The sequence below is a fragment of the Perissodus microlepis genome, chromosome 3 (genome assembly GCF_051167445.1).
Source record: "Perissodus microlepis isolate ML-2025 ecotype Zambia chromosome 3, ASM5116744v1, whole genome shotgun sequence".
NCBI classification, from domain to species: Eukaryota; Metazoa; Chordata; class Actinopteri; order Cichliformes; family Cichlidae; genus Perissodus; species Perissodus microlepis.
Genome location: NC_140463.1, coordinates 2,226,323 through 2,252,888, shown reverse-complemented (window position 1 = coordinate 2,252,888; position 26,566 = coordinate 2,226,323). Strand labels below are relative to the sequence as shown.

At 43.2% G+C, this 26,566-nt stretch overlaps 1 protein-coding gene across 4 annotated transcripts; it reads left to right on the top strand.

Moving 5' to 3' along the window:
* Positions 1-3,338: 3,338 nt before the first annotated feature.
* LOC146389403 (uncharacterized) lies at positions 3,339-25,823 on the top strand. Of its 4 annotated transcripts, none has more exons than XM_084910634.1 (5): positions 3,339-3,438; positions 6,976-7,102; positions 14,291-14,416; positions 14,613-17,271; positions 23,693-25,823. In XM_084910634.1, exons 4-5 carry the CDS (start codon positions 16,190-16,192, stop codon positions 24,924-24,926), a joined length of 2,316 nt encoding a protein of 771 aa, XP_084766760.1. In that variant the 5' UTR covers positions 3,339-3,438; positions 6,976-7,102; positions 14,291-14,416; positions 14,613-16,189; the 3' UTR covers positions 24,927-25,823. The 4 variants fall into 4 exon arrangements, with proteins under 4 accessions (XP_084766760.1, XP_084766765.1, XP_084766773.1 ...); XM_084910639.1 differs by having other exon boundaries at positions 14,291-16,098; positions 16,188-17,271; XM_084910643.1 differs by adding an exon at positions 5,997-6,161 and having other exon boundaries at positions 3,377-3,438; positions 14,291-17,271.
* The last annotated feature ends 743 nt before the right edge of the window (positions 25,824-26,566 follow it).

Sequence of the window (26,566 nt, the reverse complement as noted above, 5' to 3'; positions counted from 1 at the left end):
CATGACGTCTCGTGTCTCTCTGTCACACATACAGTATTTAATCATTTTCCCACACAGTTGTTCACATTTGTGTTGTGGGTTTGTTGTTCAGGTCACACAGCAGCTTGTGTTTCTTGTGTTTCTGCCCAGTTTGACCCATTTAGCAGAAGTCAGCCTGTTTAAGGCTCTGATATCTATTCTGTGTGACTTAAAGCAGTTATGACATGGTCTGATTTTCTCACCCAATAAAGGAATATTTACTATATCAGTCTACTCTTCATTCTATCAGACAGTTATGTTCACTGTTCTCTGCTGTAATAACTAATAATGATTAATTTAATAACTATAATATTGGCCATATTATATTTACATTACCACAGTGAGATGACTTTAGTCTGATGAACAACATCAGCTAACTGTTATTTACTAACTAATCTTACATGACTGTTCAGCACAGAAATGAAGCCCAACAATCATGTTTTACAGTCTCGTGGTCTCTAGTGAAAAAAGGCCCTAGAGCTGAAACCAAGGAGGAGGAGTACAGATGCATAGAAATACTGCAGGGCTGAGGAAGAGGAAGCTGTTAAAGACGTTACACAGAGTGAAACATCAGCTCTGTGAGCAGAGATCATGGGTGGAGACACTCTGAGGTCTCTGAGCGTGCTCGTGGGTGGAGATCACACTTCCTGACAATTTGACTTTGTTATAGGAGGACTGGTATGTGTGTGTGTGTGTGTGTGTGTGTGTGTGTGTGTGTGTGTGTGTGTGTGTGTGTGCGAGTGTGTGTGTGTGTTTGTGATTGAGTTAGAGAACCATTATTGTGTAAACGGACAAATACAGTTTGATTCTACCATGAAGCTGCTGATGAAACCTCCACCTTAGTTAAAGTGGGTGAAAGGTCACAGATAGAGACAGGGTGGGGCTTAGTGTCAGTGATGTGGGTGGAGACGGTGGAGATAAAGTGAGCAGACCAGAGGCGTCCTCGCTGAGTCTCCTGTGAGACGAGCAGTTCAAGGATTCCAGATGTTCACCACTGGAAACTCCATCAGAGGCAAATTATTCAGCCCTGAGTCGATACTTCGTAGAACCAGCTTTTGCTGCAGTTCCAGCTGCCAGTCTTTTAGGGTCTGTCTCTACCAGCTTTGCACAGCTACAGACTGAGATCCTTGCCCATTCTGGGCCTGAATAAGTACACACGCCCCACTTTGCAGTTATTTATGTGTAAAAATGTTTGGAATCATGTATGATTTTTGTTCCACTTCTCACGTGTGCACCACTTTGTGTTGGTCTTTCACTCTTTCACCAATAAAACTGATTCATGTTTGTGGCTGTAATGTGACAAAATGTGGGAAAGTTCAAGGGGGCCTATCACAGCTGGCAGGTCTGTATTTATATCCAGGCTGACATGAACAGCCAGTAGCTCAGGGTTCAAACATTCAGGAAAGTGTGTGACCTTCCACACTGACAGAAGATGGTGCTACACATGATTTTAAACTGTTGTTTGTTAAAGCCTCACAGATCTGAGAGCAGGGCTCAGTGGCTACATGAGCCTTTATACATGAAGCGTTTCAGGTTCATTTAAATCAGTGTTTCTGTTTCCAGCAGAGCAAACATGATCCAGCTGTTTCACATGGATCTGTGTGGATGCAGCAGCACCTGACTCTGTATTAAACATGTTGTTATTATTGTTCTTACAGTCTTAAATCAGTACATCAGGTGGGTCACATGACACCTGGACATTCACTGCATCGTCCCTCAACGGAGGGACCAAGTTTTTCTTTCTGCTTTAGAAAGCTGCTCTCTGTCCAGGAGCTGTTGTCACAGTACAAAAAAAGGGAGGCACATGCTCTCTGCTCTGTGATTGGCTGCTTCTTATCTCAGCTTCCTGCAGAGGGTGGAGGTCTGCTGATAACGCACACCAACAGAAGTGTGACTTTCACTTCCTCTTTATTGGTGTTGTTGTTAAAGCTCTCAGGCGATGCTGCAGCGCCCCCTGGTGACACAAACTCCTCCCTCTGTCTCAGAGGTCAGAGGTCAGCCTGCTGCTGAGGGTCTGCCTGTTCATGGACTTCCTGTCACAGACCCGGGTCTCAGCGTCAACGCTGGTTTGTGATTGGATGGTGTGGAAACCCAGCTTCCTCCAGCCGAGTGATGTGTGGATTCATCACTCTCTGTGGATCAGTGTAAGTCTGTGTGTGGGTCAGCTGCAGGACTTGTTTGACCTTTGACCCTGGCAGACAGAGCTGGTTACTGCTGTGTGACTCCTGCTGTCGCTCCACTTTAAACTTCACTTAAAATAAGTCCTGGCATGGCCCCGCCCCCTCTGACCTGCTGCTCCTGGATATGCTGATCGCTAAACTGCCAGTGTTTAACTACACCTCTTCTGACTGACCTTTGACCTCTGGCATTTCGATTTGATCCTTATTTAATGATGTCTTTTATTTAGTGTTTTAATTCTGTGTATATATATGTGATGGTGTTCCTGTGTTCAGCCTCAGCTGATATCCACAGACGCTCCCATTGGCTGGATTTAAAAACACAACAACAACAAAGTCCGTCACACTCGAGGTCTTAATGAGGCTCGTTCCCAACAGCTGACATTTTTCCATTTAAGCGACTCTTTTAAAAATATGTCAGCCTGAAATTCACATTTCATTTATTTTGGGGGATTTTAATAGAGAGATAGAACTCTATTAATCCCTCATGTTTATCCTCCGTGAATCCAGTTTCATGTAGGATAAACCCGAGGGTCCAGACAGCATAGTACAGAATTAGGATATAAAATAAAGGGGAATACGAGAATATGAATATAAGCATAAATATATACATATATACACAAACCATCAGTTTTCAGGAGAGAGATACTATCTCTACTTTTAAGAATAGACTTCCATCCTCCCTTAGCTATGCTGTAATAGCTGTAGGCTGCTGGGGGATTCCCATGATGTGATGAGTTTTTCCTTTTCAGTCACCTTTCTCACTCACTAGACCTCTCTGCATAAAAAACAAACAAACAAACAAAACAAACAAACAAAAAACCCCTCTCTGCATTGAATCATATCTGTTATTAATCTGTCTCTCTTCCACAGCATGTCTTTATCCTGTCTTCCTTCTCTCACAGCAGATGGCCCCGCCCCTCCCTGAGCCTGGTTCTGGTCTGTGCTGAGTTTATTTCCTCTCTGCTTTCGCGCCTTTCTGCCATCATTGACAGCGTTACTCTTCAACTGGAGGCAAAAACACTGAAAACATTGTTCAAGTACAAACTCAGTGTTGTAAATGACATCATTAATTTTTGGTAAATTGGTTCATAAGTGGTTATTATTCTGCTGCAGCTTGGACCGAGCTGATGCTTTTACTTTGAAAGGTACAGAACGACACGGTGCCGTAAACCAGGTGCCGTAAAGCGTACAGCAGCAGCGGGAGTTTGAATGCGCAGGGAGCTGATTGGTTAGTAAACAGGTAAAAAGATGACTGTTAAGGTTTAACTGTGAGTCACAAACGTTTCGTTAGCAGCTGGTCGATGAGGGAACAAGGCTGCTGTGAAAGTTTGTCGTGGAAATGTCACTTTGTTATTTCACGGAGCATAAAGCTGCCGACCGCTGCTAAGTGTAACAGCTAAGTTTAGCCACTAGAGCGCGGTCTCGGTAAACTGGTCCTGTTAGTCAGCGATGCAGAGGTTTACAGGGTTCACTGCTGAGTGACGTCACAGACCAGTATAATATGGTGGGTTTATTTAATGGTGTAGAAAAGGCTTAAAGAAGGGTTTAATAACTGTGCAACAGCACTCAGTGTGGAGGCTGTGAAGGACTGAAAGGTGTCATTAAAGACATTTATGATGAATGAATAAGGTTAAAGGTCACACACTGCTGTAAGGACTAACCTGACAGGACCTGAGGTCCAGTTTAGGACATGTTGGAGTAGAAACAGTGAACACTGTTTCTGCTGGTTATTCCTAATGTTTGGACGGACCAATCAGCTCAGGTGTAGCAGAGAGGCTGAAAGTTTGTACCTGTGCACAGAGGGTCAGTGGATACAGAGGATGATGAAGCTACATCACCATGTCTCCATGTGAGGAGGGGCAGCTTTGGGTTATGGAGCTATATGAACCTGACGACTCTCTTACAGTCTGACCTTTGACCTCAGACAGTAGCTCTCCTTGGCTGTTTCACCATCTCAGGTCTGTGTTCAGGGACTTTCAACACTGTCTGACTTTTCTGGAGGTCATTTAAACCTTTGACTTCAACATTTTCCAACCTGATATCTTAACAATATGAGACATTAGTCATTCTGTGTTGCACTAAGTAAGAAAAGAACAATTGTGTCATTTGAACTTTGTTATTAAGTTCAGGAAGTACAAAATAGAAGATTGTTCGTCTGCACCCGTTAACACAGCTGTGTGTACCTGTGTTAAAATCCCAGCCATAGGAAAGAGAGGATATTTGGTCCGGGGTTTGGAAGTCGTCGTCCTTCTGCGGCGGGTCGGAGAGCTGCTTGAATGCACTAATGTTGACTATTTTATATGACCCCTGACCTGAATGTTTGAATGTGCTGTGATGCTAATAACAGTCTGCACTCTCTGACCTGTGCTGGCCTTAAAACCACTGCAGGATCTTTTGTCTGCTTTGTGCACACGATGCACTTCTGTTGGTGTGACGTATACAGGAACTGTGACAGTGAATCGATGAATGCATTATAATAGTGTTGAATCCAGCTGATGCTGAAACAAAAGGACTCTTGTTTGAGTTTAATGTCAGTCTTATTTCTCGTACATCTGTAAATGTGATGCAGTCAGATTTTATTCATTTGTTTTTGAGAGAAGCGTAAACATTGGAGTTTACAGAGGATCGATGAGCGAATACAGTCAGACAGATGACGAGAGCTGTAACGTTAAACCACGCAGCTGAGTTTAAGTGTAATAAGAGTTTTACCACCTGACCACACGCTGTGATCACAGTGTATGTGGATCGATTCCAGTGATTCAGAAGCTCCCGGGACACTCCCACTCACCTGTGGAGGCTCAGAAAGTCAGATTAGGATTTAAAACAAATACAAATTGTGAATTTGCAGACTAAATGTGATGACAGTGAGAATAGAAAACAATTTAAAGTATTAAAGCCATGTGAAGCCTTTTGGTTGGACTGCCCTGTGATCAATAACGAAACATAACACTGTAAGTTTGAGACGTCTCAGCCCAACCTGATGACACCTCCAGTAACTCCTCCTGCTGTTTTACAGGCTGCTGCAGATCGTTGGTACTGTAACATAACATTCATACATTCATCTGTTTTCATATAAACACTCTAATGGTGTTAGAAGTTAAATGGAACAGGTTATTTTTTCATTACATTTAGTTTAAAACAGATTTTGCAAAGAATACAAAAACTGTTTATGCGTTCAGAGTAACTGAATGAGCTTTGCTACTTTGTAACAGCCGACTGTAACTGTCAGTTAGCCTCAAACAGTCTTTGCTGCTGTCACAGTGGAGACTCTATGTGATGGTGTTGTATTGTAGCAGTGAGGGCTGCACTGAGGTACCAGCTGTAACTGTGCAAACAGCAGAAACTCACATCAGAGGCAGGAACATGTTTGCTTTGTTATTGATGAGATGAACCTTCAATCCCAGCGTGTTCACCTCCTGTTACATGAACAGCATGAAACATGTTGGTGCAGGGGAAGAGTTGGATGGAACTTGCTCTGTCTTTGGTTCTAAGTGATTAGAAATGTTAGTAGTTATTTAAATGCTGATGTTAGACACACAGGACAGCAGCACACACACTGTTCAGCTCACAGAAACACTGTGAGCACCAACTACTGCTGGATGGCTGCTCTGTGCATGCAAAGCCTGCAGGGAAATGTAGTGCACTACCTGTTACTGTTGCACAGTCTAACTGTGTCACACAGTCAGAAATGTATTTGCATGTGTTGTATTCTAACCCAACACACAGCTGTGGAGGTGAGCAGATGTTTGCAGCGACGTGTCCTGAAATAAGCTGATTGTGGGTCTGAATGCTCTGCAGGTCCCTGCTGTGACTACAGCATCAGCCCTGGTCCCACTGTGGATCTTTCTTGAAGCCCCTGGATGACTCCCACAGTGGAGGAGGGGCCTTTTGTCACAGTGGCTGACCCAGCTCCTGCACCTGGACTCTGGACCCTGCTCCAGGTCATCCACACAAACTCCACAGGTCAGGAGGACATTTGGAGCTGGTGTTCCTCACATGTAGTGGGGATATATTCGGATCAGTTTTCCTGCTGGGATTCCATTTGGCTCGAGCAGGCACAGCTGGGAATGAGGAGACACCACTGTGACTGTTGAAAAATGGTGCAAACGTGACGAGCACAGTTGTTGTTGTTTATTCATGCACTGCCACAGCTGCTGATGTCACAGTGTTCATGTTTCATGTGTGTGTAAATGATGCTGTTTTACTTCATATGATGTGTAGAAAAGCAGTAAAACATCATACTTCCATGCAGTCTACATCCATCTTTAAATCTCCACACTGATGAAGCAACCACAGGTTTGAACCCTCTGTGTTTATAACAACACTCCAGCTGCCCATGATCACTTTAAGCTCCACACTGTGCTCATCACTGCTGTACAGAACAGTATGGGAAAGTCATGAGTTTAAGAAAGGGGAAGACAAATCCAGCAAAGACCTGAGAAGTACATGTGGAGCTGATTCATGCAGTCAGACATGTCTCTGTGAACGGCCAATCACAGGAAGACATTCAGAAGCACAGGAGAAACAGCTGAGATGTGCTGACTGACACAAGAACTGACAACAAGTGTTAAAGGTTCAGTTTGTTGGGAGGAGGTCAGGAGAGGGGCTGTGAGTGGGTGGAGATCCTCGTCTTCCTCAGCTTTGAGCTCTTCCTCAGGGAGAACATGTGCTCACTCCTTTCATTTTGAGTTTAACACAAAAGAACATATTTAGATCAAAGTGAGCTGAGAAGCTTTAGCATGTTTGTAACAGCGTGTTTGAACCTTTCTCTCCTCAGTCTGCTGCTGGACGCTGTCAGGCCCATGAAGCTCTGCTGTAAACGCTTCCATGTCCCAGGCTTCACCTGCTGACCAATGGGAGGCGTGGCCAAAACCCTGAGGGGAGTGGAGCAGCATGTAGCAGAGGTGAGCCTCTTGTGTGCAGCCTGTTATCTGTGGGACCAGGGAGGACGTGACAGCCCCTGTGGTGTCTGGATCAATGAAGCTGGTTTAACATGGAGTCAAACATGGAGATGATCAATGTTCCCTCTAAGCTGCGCACGTGCGCACTGTTGGCACGGTCTCTGCGCTGCGCACACAAAAGAAATTCTAACCTGAATTGAAATTAAAGTAAATGTGTGCCGACACCGGTGTTTTAGCAAAGCGGCTGATGTGGAGTGAAGCCACGTTAATGACAACGTGTACAACCATTGGAGATGTGAGCAGGACAGACGGACAACTGACAGAAACAGTGTGGACTTTATAGCAGTTTTTAAATTGTGCTGATTGGCCACGTAAAACCAGAGTTGTGATAAAATATCTGCAATGTTTGGTTTTCTTCCTGAATACTGTCGTTGTTTATATTTACTGCAGGAAGAAACGGTAAAAACGGCGTTTTATAAGGAAAACGCTCGAAAGCCTGTGAGCAAAAACAAAACATCCCGCCCTTTGCCATTGGTCGACATGGTACATTTCTCGACCAATCAAAACGTGGCATTTAGTTGTTAAGAAACGGGGGGAAGTTTTAGGAGTGACGGCGTGTTTGAGATGTGAGAGATTTGAGACGTTTAGCACAAATCTTGTGTAGTTAGTGTGTAGTTAGTGTGTAGTGTAGTCAGTAGTTTTGTTGTGTGTCAGAACAATGAGGCGACTGCTGAATGTTACAGGTGTTACAGCAGTGATGCATCTGCTGCTGTCAGGCCTGCAGGTATCAGGCTGTTGTTCTCCTTCATCTCATAGTGGACAGAAATTATTTTTGGAGTGGCACAAATAATTTGTGTGGCATCAGATTTGATGCAGAACAGCTGATTGTTCTGTAAATAGTTTGAAATGTTTATTTAAAAAAACGCATTGGCTGCATTTTTAGGTAAACAGCTGCAAAAACCTTTGTTGTTTGCAAAACTCAGTTACTTTTTTGAAGAAGTAACTATATAATTAATTACCCAACATTGGTCATTATTTACTGTATTATGCAGACAGAGTTACAGACTCTCTCCCAGACCACAGACTCATAATACAAGTCAGAGCTTTTTGGGGGTTTTTTAAAAAAAGAAAAAGAATTGGAGTTCAAGTTATTTTTCCTTCCAATAGTGTGAACATGCTACAGGTCAGGAACAAGATTTTTTTTCATTTTCATTGTAAGTGGGCTAAAGCAGTTAATTAAAAGTAGTCTAACATAAACGCTGTAATTTGATTACTTTAATAAACATGTAACTTGGATGGATTGGATGCTGGCGTGACCACAGTGCACACGTCTGCTGTCGCTCACAGTGGTCCAAGGCACGCTCAGGGAGTTTGTGTGTTCAGACACATGAACCATTAGAGGGAACATTGGAGATGATCCCAGTCTGTGTGCACTCGTGTCTTTGTGAGGCCCGTTTGAAGATGTTTCTGGAAACTGTCACATTTCTGCTCTCAGTCCGAGGTTGAAGATGTCTTTGTTGCATTTACTTGTCTGTGCAGCACCTTGTAACATGTTCTCCCGTCTGACAACGTTCCAAAAACATTGGTGCATTTCCAGGAATATTTTGCCTTCCGTGTTTTCAAGTAATGGTTCGACAGGCTGGAGATGAGACATCCAAAGCATTCCAACGTGGCGTCTCCATGAACACATTACTTTACCTGTGATGTGCAGTTCTGTTGAAAATAGAGAGGACCTTTCCTACAGTGCTGACAGTGCTGCGCTGTAGCAGCTTTCACCAATGTGCACACGTTCATGCACAGCAGCTGTCTTTGCTGTTGGGAGGGTTTAGTTTAGTCAACAGGAGGTTTTTGTGTCCTTTGCTGTGCAGCTTGTGTTGTGAGGAGGTTACACAGCATCCAGCTCTGGGAACAACTCCCACCTCTTTCATTTGACGGGATTCTGATGCTCCACCTAAATGCCTCCAGTTTATTGGAAACAGTCTCCTCATTAATCAGTGCAGCAGCGAGACATGCAGGCATGCATGGATCAGCGAGCCACAGCTAGCATGCTTTGCTGCTGCTGTCAGAAATAACTGACAGGTTACTGCAGTGATTTGATAGATTTGATGGAGCCCAGCTGATACTTCTTTGATCGTCCCAACAAATCGTGGATTTCTGCACGAGTCGTTGGCTTCGTGACAAACACTTGCTGATAACAGGAAGTTGCAAAGTGCCCACTGGTGAATAAACATGGTGTCAAACCCATGTGATGGTTGAGACTTTCTGCTGTCTCCACTTTACTTTAAGTCTTCATTTATTGGCCTTTATAAATGTGATGCATGCATACTGGGGAACGCTAATATCGACTGGTCTGCCTCGTCCCAGTAAGGCTGAAGCTGGCTGGTAGGTGGACGTAAGCTCTGACCTTGGTTTGATGTCTTTGTGGATCGTCAGGCCTCGGTTAGACTTGGGACGTGTTGGGATATGAAGGAGATTTTCTCTTGCCAACAACATTTTTCATGTCTCTACTGCCGTTTGCACCACTTTGAATTGACTGTGAATGTGAAGAACTGAAGCAGTGAAGCAAAGACACACAGGAGACACTGGAACGACTGAGCTGATGACTGAGCTTTGTTTATTCTGACTAGATGATGTCATCAGTCATCATCGGTTTTGATTGGCCGTTGGGTTAGTTTTGTAACAGTTATGGTAACCATGGAGACATGAGCCAAGATTTAAAGAGTTGGACATCTGAAGGAAGAAAAAACTGATGCTTTAATTTAAGCAACATTTGACTCTTTTTATTTAAGCTAGCTTAGCTGCTACTGTCACACTGTGTTTGTCCATTATCCCAGTGCTTTGGGCTTCTGGGCGGTCATTCACAGTAACCTCACAAGGCTCCAGCCTCACTGTGAGTACAGTCCATACTGCACTCCAGCAGCTCATCACACGCTCAGGATTTATCCCTGTGTTTATGCTGCTCTTTGACAGGAGTCTCATCTAAAGACTGCAACGAGTGAAAGAGCAGCTGATAATTCCTGTGACAGAGAAGATGTGAGTCAGGTCAACACTGCCTTCATACACAACCAGTAACAGTGACCAGCAGTGACCCCAGGCTGACGTGGTCAGCACTGATACTCAGACAGGCTGTGGTGGTTTTAAAAACAAAGGAATCCAAAGTGAACCCGAAATCAAACATAACATGAAAACAACAAAGGTCCAGCTTCTGAGTAGCAGTTAGAGAAGTGTTTGTGTGAGCTGTGTTATTCAGTGACTGAGGAGCAAAGTAAGACAAGGCTGCACGACTTTGTGAGACTCATCGGGAAAGGCTCATTGCAGTTCTCAGAGCTGCCCCCTGCTGGCCGGTAGAAAGATTGCAGGTTAAAGGCACTAACGTATTGGCTTCCATTTTTCGACCACATCCATCTTTTAACAAATACACTTTATGGTATTTGTCCACAGGACCTGGTTAACAGGGCAGCACAGTGCTGCAGTTGTTGACAGCTAGAAGGTCTGAGTCTGTATCCACCATCTGGGCTCTGTGCAGTTTGCATGCATGTTTGCATTTGTCCAATAACAGGTTAATAGTCTCCAGTGGAACGTCCCCTTTATCTCCAAAGTCTTCATGTGAAGGCTGAGAGCTGCAGTAGGCAGACCTAAAATGCACGAAACACCACAGGATTGGTGTTTGTGGCTGAGGACATGTTGAGTCAGAGTGGCTCCAGTTCTGAGGCAGCTAACAGAAATGAGAACGTGGAGGCTCAGGGTGGATGTGGGCTCACATTCACGGCTTTCATTTTCAGAGCAACAAACAAGCTGCCGTTGCGTTTTATGGTGTAAAGTTGTGATGCTGATGGAAATGCTGGAAAACTCTCACACATGTGGAGTTTGATCTATAGGAGAGAGAAAGCTTTGAGTCAGCAGGAGCTCAGCACAGCAGTCTCTGTGTCTGAGGAGGAAGCAGAGGTGAGAGCTGTTCTGGCTGCAGTGGAATATGTGACAGAGGAGCTGCAAAGGGCAGCTGTTTGTTTTTACACGGAGCCATTCAGGCTGTGATTTCACTGCACGTTTGAACAGAGAAGGTGACTCTGGGCCACTGAAACGCTGCCTCAGAGTGACTCACACTGTGTCAGCAGCTCTTCAGCTTCACTCATAAGTGCTGCTTAAAGCCATCATGCTCAGGCTGTGGGACAGTCACAGAAAGCCTGCTCACAGTGATTTCATATCATTTACCAATATGTCCACGGAGCTGACGATCAGGATCAATAAGTGAAGTCAGGGAAGAGCCCAGATAATAACACCTGACTTTGGTCCAGTATACACGGAAATGCTTCTCTTTGCAGAACATAGTGAAGAAAAAGATGCTGCTGTAATGTTGTGTTGTCACACACACACGCTCTTCTATATCTGTACAGATCTATAGATGGATAGAGAAAGATCTCTAGAGCAGCGCTCCCCAACCTTTGTTGCTCCACGGACGGTTTAATGTCAGACAGACCGGCCTTTAAGGCGGATAAATACAACAAAATAAAATCATACGACCAAGACAACAACTGTGATGTTTTGCAGATATAATAATAAACGTAAATTCACTGTGTAATAGGGCTGCCACAAACAATTATTTTGATAGTCGACTAGTCACCGATTATTTTTGCGATTAGTCGACTAATCAGATCATCATCCATCGGACGTACAGCTTATTGCACCAGCAGCATCTGCTCTTATATAACTATCATTAGCTTACAGCTTTAAGTGTTTAAGGTGCTAACTAAAAATAAAGACAAGATGATAGTTTATTAAATTTTAATGAAATCTGCAGATTGTTTTGGTGAAGTTTAATAAACTCCTTGCTATCTAAAATATAACAGGACACCGGAGTAAATTCTCGAGCATCTCACACTTCTGATAATCAGCTGTCTGCTTGATGTTTATTCAGCTGTGTAAAAACTATAACTTTAATCTCAGCCAAACCGATTTACTCAGGAACAAATAAAATACTAAAAAAAGCCAAACAATAACATTTTTAAGTTATCTAAGTGACTCATATATCATGTTTAACCTGAGTAGCGAAAGACGGCGGTGGGTTTGAAAACGATTTGCCGGGAGTCCGGTGTTCTCACAGCTCTAGTGAGCCTAGCCCCCGCTAGCTATCGAGCTAGTGGGTAACAGACGTCTCCGAAAACGTCGGAGCGCTTTTGAAAATATGTGGTGTCTTGATAAACTGAGCAGATATTTGAGGTTTACACAGCTACATTCTCGCCTGAAAATATGTTAAACGTTTATTTTGTGACCCAGAAAGAATAATAAGAGTAATATTAAAACTAACTAGCTGCCGCCATTGTTGGAAACTGAGCTGGGCTGCGCTATGAATTCTGGGACACAGCTTCTTCTTCTTCGGGGTTTAACGGCAGCTGGCATCCTTGTACATGCAGTGCTGCCATCTTCTGTTTCAGTCCGTTATTACACTCTTAAATCCTGCTACTTATTCCTGCGTCTTTGGGGATCTTACAAAGCTTCAAACGACGCGTCGACTATTAAATCAGTCGTCGACGATTTTGATGTACACTGTGTAACTTTGTCATTCTGTGTGCTCCACACCAACAATGCTGAGATCAAATATAAATAGGACACAGCAGGAATAAATAGCAAACAGGAGAAATGTGTACAATAAAGTTTTATACAAAATACAATACAAAATAACGAGACAGGCACATATTAGATGGTGCTTGGACGTGGTCTAAAGAAAAGCCTGAATAGTCTGCGTGTGAGTGGCCTGAGTGATGAGGGTCACCATGGCTCAGATTGGTGAGCTTTCAGACTACTTTTGTTGGCTGCTGAATGTGTCAGTCAGTACAGTGTGTGTCTATTGTTCAGTGGGTCTTAGTCCTGCTTTTACATCTCTGACTCTACATGAAACTGTCAGGCAGAAGAAAAGCATCATACTTTCAGTGAATGATGAAGTAATGCACATGAAAAATACTGTGAAAGCTGTAGTATTAAAGACATAGAGTCGCTGCTGAAGCGTCCCCGGCCCTTAAGTCCAACTGTCTCAGTGCAGAGATGTTGTCTCAAAGGTCTGGAGCCCACACGCATATTTAAAAAAATATGTCTTTATACTTGAATGCAAATATGATCCATCTCTGCTTCAGCTCGTGCATAGATGTGTTCAGCACAGTAGAAGAGGAGTCTGCAGCCATCTGTCAAACCAGTCTGTGCTGGGAATCTTGTCCAAATGTGATGGAATTATGAAGGTAGAGAAGTTTGATCCACTGTGTAAGATCATCTGCAAAGAGTCTGATTGGCTTTGTTTTTCAGTAGGACAATAATCCCAAACTGTCACGGTCTGGGGATGTGGGGAAGTAGGACCCACAATGCAGGACTCTTGCGATGAAAAGGTGTCTTTATTTACAGTAAAGTAAAATAAAAGGTAAACGATAAATCCCTGCGCGCTCCCATCTCCCGTTTCATGTCCTCGCGCCCGTGCTCCGTGTCTCTGTTCCCTGTGTACAACCTCGTTTCTGCAAATCCTCCTTGGAAACACACGAAGGCAGCCGTGAGTACCTTCAACTTCAAACAGATGCTGAGAAACTGATGGGAAGGATCCAGCGTCGAGGAGCGCTCAGCCACACTGTTAAGTAGCTCCCCGACGAGGCTGGATCAGCTCCAGGTGGAAGTGAATCTCCTTCGCAGGTGTGACACACCCACCAGGCCTGAAGATGCCTGTAAGCTGGTGCTCAGCACACCCACAAACACACAGACGCACTGGGATAACGTTCACTTATCACTGTGATGTTCAGCGTGTGCTTTACCCGACAGTGTTATAAACCAGCTGTGCAGTCTGAGTCCATACACCGGCTGTCTGTCTGCTCATATACAGACTTTTAAAAGGCTTTTATGAAGCATATAATGGCTCTGGGATCTACCTGTGTATGGCTGCATAGAAACCAGTAATGAACTTCAGGTTCGTGGGACTCAGTGTGCCAGCAGTTCAAAGTGCAGGCCTGGGCTTTAAGGTGGAAATCTTGAACCTGAGTCTGCCTCTTGGCTAAGTGGACAGTGTAGATATTACACGCTACACTTGTATTCACTGACTTCACTGTAGTCGCTTTGTTTGTGCTTTTTCATGTTTAATCAGCATTGCATCAGTAAAGCTTATTGATGATCATATCTGGTGTTGTTACTGACGTGGCAATCTGCTCTGGAACCTTTTAGGCTGCACTAACTACACGCTGAGTAGACGAGCGTGCTGGGCCAGCAATCACTGCACCTGCAGGACCTGCTCATCCATGGGAACCATGAAGCTCCTGCTGGCATAGTGATCTGTTGATGCCAAAGGAGGTTTGAAACTGAAGTCACTGAGTCAGCAGAGTGTTGGCAGCTGTTATGCGCTGTAATATATGTGCTCTGCCACTTTGTGTGGTTACTAAGCTCTACCACTTAAATGGCAATAATAACAGCACTTACATTGGATGGTAGAATAATGAAATGTTGCAGTCCTGGCATCATGTTACAGTCCTGACTTATGTTTCTACAGGTAGACTGCATGGCTACAGTGTTGCAGTGGGACTGAAAACACCTGAGTGTAAAGATGTTGTCCCTATAGTGTGCTGAAGCTTGTTTATGATGACATATGCTGTTTGGATATGTGCACTTGTTGTCCTTACCGTTGGAAATAAACCTGTACATTAAGGCCCTGCAGTCATTGACAGTATGTCAGTGTTCTATGAGTGTAATTATCACTATACTTGTATCCATTTCATTTTCATTCATAGCTTCATATAGAGAATGGCATTTACACAGACGCACTAATGCAGGGCTTTCTGTTTCTATCAGTTCAGCTCCATCATTAGTCTTTACAAACGTTACAGACACAGAGAACCAAAGTCCAGGTATGTGTGGTCCACATGAGTCCAGCCTGCAGGAGAAACTGTCACTGTAGCCAACCTAGTATGTTTGTGTAGCAGCTCACTTTGTGTCAGATGTGATCTGTGTAAAACCTTTCAATTGTTTTGTCCTGTGATCACCGCGTTCAGTAAAGTCTCCTGTCAGCCATCGCTGACAGTTCAACAACCCGACCACGTTCAAAAGGGGCTTCTTAATCACATGTCATATAAACTGAACAGTTACAGTGTTTCCTGATTTGGAGTTTAGTTAGCCTCAGTCCTCTGCCAGGCAGCCTCAGGCTGAGATTCATCCTGTCACATGTTTTTGGATCCTCTGCAGGAATTCATGGTTCCATCTCCCAGACTCCTGCAGTCCCAAATCATCACACCCTGCTTCACTGTCAGGACTCTGCATGTGACACTCTCGGACAGGTTCAACTCAAATATACTGGAACTTTTCTAAGACAAACAAATTTGGACTCCAGTTTGCTCCAATTATTCATCAGAGTTCTTTAGGAACGTTCCAGTCTGCATTTTTGTCCTAAAGAGCAAACTAGGTTTTTATTTCCTGGACACTGCCCTCCACTCTGAGGGACGTTCATTTTCACTGACAGCCCCTGGACGGTGTGGAACAGTGTCCCTGCTGTGTGTGGATTCATGTTAGAATATCACCATGACTCTGATTTCTGATGCAGATGCTTTTATTTGCTCAGATTTTCCATCATCTCACAGTCTGACGTCTTAAATTTTCTCTTAATTATTTTTCATGTGACTAATTAATGCAGACACAGCCCTAAAGGCTAACGCAGGAGTTGCCAGTTTAGTTTCATTTTGTGGCTTTCAGTTTCTACTTTTCTCTTAAGCATGTGAGAAAAGCTCGTGTTAAGCATTTGTTCTTAAATGTTCATGAAAAAAAATATTCAAGCTGTAGTTGTCATGCCGATCAGCTTCCCAGTGAACCTGTTTACCTGTGAGGGGCTTCATGGTCTGTTTTCTAAAGAGTTCATTTGTTCTACTCAAATGAGGAAGTGCTTGGAGACGATGTGGTCAGTGTGTCAGTAGAAACTAAAAAGAAGAAGAGCCTGTTTCTGACTTTCATTTACACCGTTCTGTCTTGGTGAAGACTTCATACAGAAGGTACAGTTGCATTTTTGTATATTGAATGATAAATGAGGATTATATTGACTTTACACTGTGCTAATATTAGCTCTCCTTGTATGTTGCAGACATGGCTGCAGCGTTGGCTCTGGTGTCTGAGGACAGTCTTCTTTGTCCCGTCTGTCTGAGTGTGTTCACTAAACCTGTGTCGATTCCCTGTGGACACAACTTCTGTATGAACTGTATCACAGACTACTGGAGCACTCTGTCTGTACTCCAATGTCCACTGTGCAAAGAGAAGTTTTACACCAGGCCATTGCTTCGGGTTAACCCTGTCATTGATGAAATGGCAGAAAAGGTTAAAAAATCTGTTCAAGAAATGTTGTTGAGTTCATCTGAACGAGCAGGACATGAAGACGTGCTCTGCAGCATGTGTGCAGGGTCCAAGGTAAAAGGCCTGAAGTCCTGTTTAATGTGTTTACTGTCCTACTGTCAAACACATCTGGAGCCTCATCAGAGGATTTCAGCTTTGAAGAAACACAAGCTGATCGATCCAGTTAAGAACCTGGAGAGCAGAATATGTCAGGATCACAGTGAGCCTTTGGAGCTGATCTGCAGACTGGATCAAAGGTTTCTGTGTCGGTCCTGTAAATGCAGTGACCATAAAACACATGAAACAGTGAGTCTGGAGGACGAGGCTGAAATGAGGAAAACCCAGCTGAGATTAGAAAATAACAGCATGGATCAGATGATCCAGGAGCGTGAGCAGAAAATCCAGGAGCTTCAACAGTCAGTGAAGACCAGCAGAAGAAAAGCTGAGGAGGCGTTATTGTACAGCAGGAAGGTGATGACCGCTTTGGTGCAGCACATAAAGACAGAGTTCACCAGACTGTCTGAGGCGATCGAGACGAAGCAGGAAATAAATGAGACGGAGGCAGAAAGCTTTATTGATGAGCTGCAGAGAGAGATTACACACATGAAGAAGAAGAAGCTGCAGTTTCATGAAGCTTCGCTCATCAGAGACCCCTTCAGCTTCCTGGAGAACGTCCTCCCTCTTACCTACAATAAACCCCAGCTGCAGGACTGGTCTGCTGTGACTGTAACCAGTGACCAGTTTATGATTCAGGAGACCCTGGCCGAGCTGGAGACAAAAGTCAGAGAAGAAGTCAGCACGCTCTATGATATAAACTTCAGAGATGGGAAAGAACAAAGGTATGATCTGAATGTTTTGATGGCTTGGTCCAGATATGGGTTCTCCTTGAAACACGGTGAGGTCACTCAATCAAAATCAGTCAGTGTCTCCAACTCGACACCCTTTTTGTACATGAACTTTTGTTTGTTGAGTAAAAATAAAGAATAGTTTAGTCTGGGCGGATTTCTAGTTGCAGCCAAGTGGCAGAGGGCTTTCACGTAGGTGGCCTCGGGATCTCATCTCTGCTTTCCACGGATGATGTGGTTCTGTTGGCTTTATCGGGTGAGGGCCTCCAGCTCGCACTGTAACGGTTTGCAGCCGAGCGTGAAGCGGTGGGAATGAGGATCAGCACCTCCAAATCTGAGGCCATGATTCTCAACCAGAAAAGGGTGGAGTCCCTACTCTCAGTCAGGGGCGAGCTCCTGCCACAAGTGGAGGAGTTTAAGTATCTCGGGGTCTTGTTCACGAGTGATGGGAGAAGTGAGCCGGAGATTGACAGACGGATTGGTGCTGCAGCTGCAGTGACGCAGATGCTGTACTGGTCCGTCGTGGTGAACCACTGAGCTTAAAAGCGAAGCTCTCAATTTACCGTTCGATCTAAGTCCCTACCCTCACCTATGGTCACGAGCTGTGGGTAGTGACTGAAAGAATGAGATCAAGGATACGAGTGGCGGAATTGAGCTTCCTCTGAAGGGTGTCAGGCCTCTCCCTTAGAGATAGAGTAAGAAGTTCAGCGATCTGGGAGGAGCTCAGAGTAGAGCCGCTGCTCCTCCACATTGAAAGGAGCCAGTTGAGGTGTTTCGGGCATCTGATAAGGATGCCTCCTGAGCAGTGTTGCCAACTTAGCGACTTTGTCGCTATATTTAGCGAGTTTTCAGACCCCTTAGTGACTTTTTTTAAGAAAAAAAGTCGCTAAAAAAAGACGTGAAAGCGCGTATCGCTTTTACTCTCAACAAGCAGCGGGTGCTGTAACGCAGTCAGTTCTTTTACTCTTTTACTCTTATGCTGTTTTGTGGATCACAAGGTTTAAAACTACTTATAAACACACACAAAGTAACTCCACCAGAGTGCCTATTTCGGGTCACTTTTGCCGGTCCAAGCCCGGGTAAAGGAGCAGGGTTGGATTTGTAACATTAAAAAAAAACAATAATTGCTAAAAGAAATTTAATTTGTAGTTCTAAATAAACTCTAACTGCATTTAGGACGTTTTTTACTCACTTTATGTCTCTTCCACGATGTTATTTCTCTCTCCAACAACATAGGTTACAATTACATTAGCATGACCAATTATGCAAATTAGGCGATGACGTCATTTAGCGACTTCTAGCGACTTTTAGGACAACCAATAGCGATTTTCCTTACTGAGGAGTTGGCAACACTGCTCCTGGGGGCCTCCTGGGTGAGGTGTCCCACCGGGAGGAGGCCCCGGGGCAGACCCAGGACACGCTGGAGAGATTATGTCTCTCGGCTGGCCTGGGAACACCTTGGTGTTCCTCCGGACAAGCTAGAGGAGGTGGCTGGGGAGAGGGAGGTCTGGGCTTCTCTGCTTAGGCTGCTTTAAAAAACTTTCCTCTTTCACCCAGTTATACAAGCACTTTGTTGTTTTTGTTACCTAAGTGCTCACTCTGATTGTAACAACAGACAGCAACCTGGGATTCAGCATCTTGCCTGAGGACACTTTTGGAAGTCCACATACTTCTCAGAATTATAATCCAACACATCAATTACGATGATGATGATAATAATGATGATAATCATCATGGTGAGGAGGAGGAATAGAGTCAACAAGTGCAACAAGGACAGTTTCCCCTTGGTGCTGCTGCTGAAATTTCCAAGGGTGAACTTCTGCAATCCTTTGAACCTCTCTCTCTTACAGTCACTGTTCTGTGAGTGTCAGTTTGACATACCTCAGAGGTGCTCTGATTCCTCTAGCCTCTCTCCATCTCATCTCCTCCAGTTTCTGGACCTTATCTGTGTTTCCTTTCTCCTCCATCTTCCCAATCAGGAAGTCCAAGTGGACAATAGTGGATGCTGAATCAGCTTTCAGAGCGATCTGCTCCAGTCTGACTACATGCTGGTAGGACTCATCCAGAAACTGTGACTTCTCTGCTGTCAGCAGTTTCATTTCCTTTCCAAGTAAATCAACATCCTTCTCTTTTGTTGGTGGTTCGTTCTCCTGACCGCTCCTTATCCTGGTCTCCACTTTTCTTTCACATGCACTGATGCAGGACACTTGTTGGTACATGACGTGCAGAGACCATCTCTAAAGACCTCACACTGATTTAAGGGCACCGTGCATCCAGGATAGTGACAGTTCTCCTCACAGACTGTACAGCTGACAGCTGCTTTCAAACCCAGCCCACACTTCTCTGCTCTGATAGGTTCTTTATGTTTAAAAACTTCAGCAACAAATGGAGTGACCTCTTCATTCTTCATGTTGTCATGTTTCTCCAGAGCTTCCTGACTCTGTTCCATCTCTCTTTGTTTCACTTCAGTGAATTTGATTCTTTCTTGCAGGTTTTGGATGCAGGCTGTCAGTCTGATACTTTCCTTTAACACTTTAAATGCTGCCTCTGGCTTTAGAGGCGTAGTTTCCTTCAGGAAGGCTATGAACTCTCTGAGCTTTCAAAATTTAGTTTCAGGTATTTTTCTTTCTCGTCTTCAAGCTGGCAGTTATTAAACAGGAAGTGAACAGACTGATTCTTCTCCTTTTTGGCACATTTAATTTTTGCATCTTCAAGAGCTTGAAGAGCATATTTAGGTTTCTTCCATCTGAGTGTGTGATGAGAGCTACAATGTTTTTCTCCACATCTTTTCCAAACAGAGACATCACTGAATCGAAGATGTACATCAGTCGGTCACCCAGTCGATTGTCTGTGGCCTTCATCATCAAAACCAGAGTTTCAATCAGCGGGCAGAGTGAGCGCAGAAGTCTTTATGAGTACTGATGTCTGTGCTTCTCTTATCTGTACTGATGCAGCTGCTGTACAGCTCAGACTTTGTTTTTACAAACACTGTGACATTATAAATGAGATAAAACCCGCAGACACAAACATGTATGTGCTGACAAAAACTGAACATTTATGTGATCAGAATAAAGAGAAATCTTACTAAGTTTATTAATAATAATGAGAATAATAATAATAATGCATGTGATTCGTGTGAGAAGGAATATAAAATGACCAGGTATATCATAGAAAACATGGTTGACCTTCAAATAAACAAACAGATAAAAAATAAATCAAAATGTCTCTCTAAAAGTTGATTCTGTTCATCTGGACGTAGCGTTTTGTGGGAGAAACGTTTCGTCACTCATCCAGGTGACTTCTTCAGTCTCAGCTGACTGCAGGTTTCCAACCTTATAAACAGTACATTTGCATAATGACTGAAACCAGCCCACTGAAGGAACAATGGGCTGGGAGGTCAGGGAGCTGGGAGATTTACTTTCCTGGATGATTGAGACTGCATCAAGACGTAAATCAAAATGGTTATCCTCTCCGTCTGTTAGAAATCAATAGATAAATTATCAATTTTAGGTCACACCTTTGTTTCACAGGAAACTGAGTTAGAAATCAGTCATCTTCGCTACCCACATAGCAGACAGGTCTGGCCCACATCTGGTGTCACACCGGCACTGCTGGCTGACTTCTGGCATGGTAAGTGAAATGTCATCCAGATATGTGCCAGGCCTGGCGTAGATGGCACTGTTCATGTGATGGCATGCCCCATCTGGCCAGACTGTGTTTTAGTGTATGAGGCCTAGGCTCATAAAAACAGGTCTGGACCAGATCTGGTATCAAGCTAGCACTTCTGATTGATTGGTGTCATGGCAGAGTGTATGTCAACCAGATGTGGGCCAGGTCTGGCAATGATGGCACTGTTTATGTTCCTATTTTCCTATTTTAGTTAGAAGATCCAAATGCCATGTTGCAATATTATACTGCTATGGTAGCCAACGTTTCAAATGCAGGTTTGACAGGTTTGTGAGTGTACACTTTATCCAAAACCTAGTGAGGGTTTACTCATGTTTACCACTGCATGGCTGTAGCTCAGGAGGTAGAGAAGGTCACCTATTATTATGGTTCCATCCCTGGCTCCTCCCATCTGCATGTCAAGAGTGTGAATGTGTATGAATATAGGTAGGAAGCACTCAGTTTAGAGAAAGTGTGGTTGGGTGAATGTGGCATGTTGTATAGAGCACATTGAGTAATCTGGGAGAGTAGAAAAGCGCTACATAAGAAGCAGTCCATTCACTGTCTGAACAGAGGTTTGTCATGCTATTTTTGCAATATTATGTTCTGGCACATGTTGTTAACATGCTGAAACTGTTCTGGGCCAACACAGGACCAGAAGTGTGTCTGCAACTGGCCTTGTGCTGGCCCATGTGTGGGCTACCTCTGGCAAACCAGATGTGGGCCACCAAAGGGCCGTTGTTCTGACAAACCATCCTACTTTGGCAAACCGTCCTACCAATAGGATAATTTTACGTTGGCTTATGACAAACTGCCCTACTTTGGCAAAATGTCCTACCGTACGTAATTTATGCACATTTCTGCTGCCACACAATAATTCCAGCATAAATTTAAATGGGTAGGATGGTGTTAGGAAAAAACATCCTACTTTGTCATAATTTTCTCCCTAAGTAGTTTATACACATTCCTGCTGTCACAGAGTAATTCCAGCACAAATTTAAGTAGGAATGACGGTTTGCCACTTAACTTTGCCCATCAGAGTATGCTTGTAGCTCATATTCATAAAGCCAGTACGGTTTGCCACTTCTTTTTACCCGTTAAAGTATGCTTGCAGGTCACATTCACAAAGGTAGCATGGTTTGGCACGTAATTCTTCCCATCAGAGTATGCTTCTAGCTTATGTTAAGAAAGGTAGCATGGTTTGGCACTTATTTGTAGAAGCAGTCTGCATGCCAAGGTGCTTAAGTTATACACCTGTCACCATTGAAGTGATTGGAACACCTGACTATATAAACTTTGACAATGAACTCACTCCATTAGAGTTATAGTATATATTTACTGAATATATTTACAGATACATATATTTGACATTTACAGATCCAACAGAACACAGGGAGAAAGAACAGAAAAAAAAACAGTATTCATAACAAATTATGCACATTTTTCACACAAGTACTTGACTAGGCTGCTCTCATATTGAGCACATCCAAAATGTGCCCATCTTATACAAAAGTCACACTGCACCTGAAGAGGGAGAAGGGGGGGGGGGGGGGGGGTGTAAGTGTGTTAACCAACATTACGAATTTGATGACAAAATAATTACTACAGTGGCTTGCAAAAGTATTCGGCCCCCTTGAACTTTTCCACATTTTGTCACATTACAGCCACAAACATGAATCAGTTTAGTGGAACGAAAACCATACATCATTCCAAACATTTTTTACAAATAAATAACTGAAAAGTGGGGTAGATGTAGATGTTTAATTATCAGAGAAAAGTGTACAGATCAATATCACTGCTTAGTTTATTTGGGTTTATTTCACTCTCAGTATTCAAATAGTTTCTCTACTCAGTGTGACACAGTATTAATTTACTACATTTCTGTAATCGATGAAGAGGATGAGAGAAAACTGATTCCCATGACTGGATTTGAACATTAGCTATGGAAATGTATCTTTTCTCATAAAGAAACAAATCAATCAGTGTTTTGTGAGAACATGAAAAAAAACTATAAAGAGAAATTAACATCTGGTTTAAGGATGGATAATTACACCAAACTTCTTATACTGAACTAAAACTAAAATAATGTGCAAAAAAACTTTAGTCCAGCATGTCATCCCCAAACTGTGATGGGCACTTCAACCATTTCCAGGTGGGAATCATGACCTCAGACTCGGCAGTGCTGAGTCTTATCCCAGCCTCTCTACAGACAGAGGGTTACAGCTGGAGGTTATTGTTCAGTCATCGACCAACTATTTTAGTTAATGGTAAGAAATTTAAAATCATTTTATATAGAGTCCAACTATAAAAATAAAACATAAATGTAAAATATAAATAAATAAAAACAAAATAAATAAGTATAGATATAAAGTGTCACTTTTTTCTAACTTTAACACCAAATTTTTAAATCATCCCAATATTCTAATCCTGACAATAAAAATGAAATTAAAACTGTATGAAGGGTAGCAGCAGCTGTGGCTCACCCAGATGATGTCATGCCAATCCAATCAAAGGTTGAGGGAAAATAAAAGTCTAATAAAATGAATCAGAGTGACCACTAATGCTTTGGGAGAGCAGACAGACAAAAATAAGAATCTACTTAGAAAAAAGAAAAAACAAAAAGGTTTAATTTTATGTGACCTTTGACCCTGAGCAGAAAAGGATCAGCTCAGGTTTCAGTGTTAAACAATAGGAACCTGTTCATAATGTTTACATGTTTACTGAAGACATTCTATGCTTTTCTGTGCAGGATCAGTTTGATCTCATCACCACATGAAGACATCATCTCAAACAGTTTTCTCATCAGGTCAGGACCTCCTGCTGTCTACCAGCTGAGAGCAAAGAAAAGGAAGATTGGAACTCTGACAAGAATGACTGTTGGAGAAAAACGTCCAAACAAGCCGAACAGAACCATCTTACTGGTGGGAGAAACAGGAGCAGGAAAATCTACTCTGATCAACGCTCTGCTCAACTACACTATGGGAGTGAAGTTTGAGGACGGAGTCTGGTTTATGATCATAGAGGAGGAGAGAAGAAGTCAGACATCAGATGTGATTGTGTACGAGATCTTTGGTTTTGAAGATGAAACTCTGCCCTACTCTCTGACCATCATCAATACTCCTGGATATGGAGACACCAGAGGGACTGAACATCATGACATCATCAGTCACAGATTATTGGACTTGTTTCAATCAGAGGATGGAGTCCATGAAGTTCATGCAGTGGGTCTGGTGATGAAGGCGAGTGTGAATCGACTGAATGACCGACTGAAGTATGCCTTTGATTCGGTGATGTCTCTGTTTGGAAAGAACATGGAGGAAAACATCATAGCTCTGATCACACACTCAGATGGAAGCAGGCCTAAAAACCCTCTTCAAGCTCTTGAAGCTGCAAACATTAAATGTGCCAGAAATGAGGACAGTCAGCCTGTTCACTTCCTGTTTAATAACTGCCAGCTTGAAGAGCGAATGGAGGAAAACACAATTTTTAGAAATTCATGGGAACTTACACAGACAAACATGGATCATTTGACAGACTTGTTGGGAAAATCTAATCCTCAAAAACTGGTGAAAACAGCCGAAGTGTTAAATGAACGAATCAGACTGAAAGCCTGCATCCAAAACCTGGAAGACAGAATCGAGCTGGCTGAACTGAAACAGACAGAAATCAGACAGATCCGAGAAGCTCTGAAGCAGACGAATCACAGAAATAAAATAGAAATTGAGAAAATATTGAGTCTTTTGGAAAATCTTGAAAAGGAAATGAAAGTGCTGACAGCAGAAAAGGAAAAGTGGCTAAGTGACTCCTACCAGCATGCTGTCAGACTGGAGGAAATCGCTCTGAAAGCTGATTCAGCATCCACTGTTGTGCACTTGGACTTCCTGATTGAGAAGATGAAGGAGGAAGGAGACACGGAGAAGGTCCAGAAACTGGAGGAGATGAGGAGAGAGGATGGAGGAACCAAAGAAGCAGTGCAAGCTTAAACGAACACCATCAGCAACATTGTGAGACTCTTCCCCTGGCATACGTGAAACATGTAAAGAAGCATCAGGCAGATGGTACTGATACTGCTCTAGGCTACATGTTCAGATGTACACAGATGTTGATTGTTGATGTGGACATGAGGGCCTCCTTCTAAGACGGGAACATCATGTATGCTTTCATATTTTATCCAGTTAAAAATATCAATTCTCATGTTAAAAAATACTTATTGATATACATGTATTTCACACAGATATTTGTACTTATGCACATGACAAATATTACTACATAAACTCCACAGTCAGTTATTATGCAGAGCAGAGCTGCCAGCTGTGCTGTAAATGCAGTGAGGCGCCCCCTGCTGTTTAATGATCAGTACAACAGTGTGTGAGAACAGCTCCCTGCTTCTCTGACGTCACAAACTAAACTCTGTTCTCCACAAATACATGTGTTTCTGTCACGTTGTTCTAATGTTGTCAGTGTGAGCTTTATCCTGCTGCTCCTCTCATGCCGACTCAGTAAACTGGTTGTGGGACAGTAACGTGTCACTGACATGATCCAGAGACAGTCCAACATGTTGTTGTCTTTCTAATCAGTGAGTGCAGAGGATGTTGGAGACACTGAACTCAGACACAGTGTAGAAATAATCCAACTTTGACTCTTCAGTGTTTCTGAGTCCAGTCCTGAAATCTGATCTTCTTCCAGCTGATCGATGCCTCGGATTCTTCATGTGTTCATGCTGGATATTTGTGATGGCTCAGGCCGAGTGGAAACATTTGGATCCTTTCATGTTGGACTTGATCTGTTCAGATTCTCTATATTCGGGTCTTCCACATGAATCGTCTCCTGCTCGATGCACTTTTCTGTCAATCCTCAATAAAATCTGCTTCATTCAGTCACTTTGCTCAGAGTGTCTTTACTGGATCATCAGCTGATTTTCTTTGTTTCTCTTTGTTCCTCAAACACTTTCAGTTTATTGCGAGCAGCAGCTCTCACACACACTCAGCAAACACACACAAAGCTCCATCACAGCTGAGATTTCATCAGGAAGAACCTGTGATGACCTGTTGGTGAGGGGCACAGACCACTAGAGGGAGCTGTACTACATTACTGAGGAGATGCAGCTGAGTGGAGACTGAAGGTTTGATTTGAGAAAAGAAAAAGTTGCATACATCATAAACAGCTGAATCTTAATCAATAACAAAGTGACCAGCTGTAATCTTTCTGAGACTTCAGATTTATCTACAAATAAAAACTGCTCTGACTGATTTTCCCTGAAAATGTTAAAATGTTGCCTGAAATGTTTGACTTTTAGCGCCGAGTCATGTCTGCAGGTTCATTCAGCTCCAACATGAAAACAGACAGTAACACGCCTGTTAAACCATTTTAACCTTTAACACAAACAAACACTAAAATCATATAAAATATCAAAAGGACTGAAGGTCCCCACCCCTGCTTTAGAGTGACGATCGAAAGATTTTCTCCAGTCGTGTCTTCTGGAGGAAGGAAGCCCATAAAATGCTCTGTACATAAGCTCTAACACCACTGCACGAACACTGCTGTGTCATTATACTTTATATAAAGCAGGGGTAGTATAAATACTCTTGTTTTTATTTGACCTACATTTCCTGTAATTAGTGAT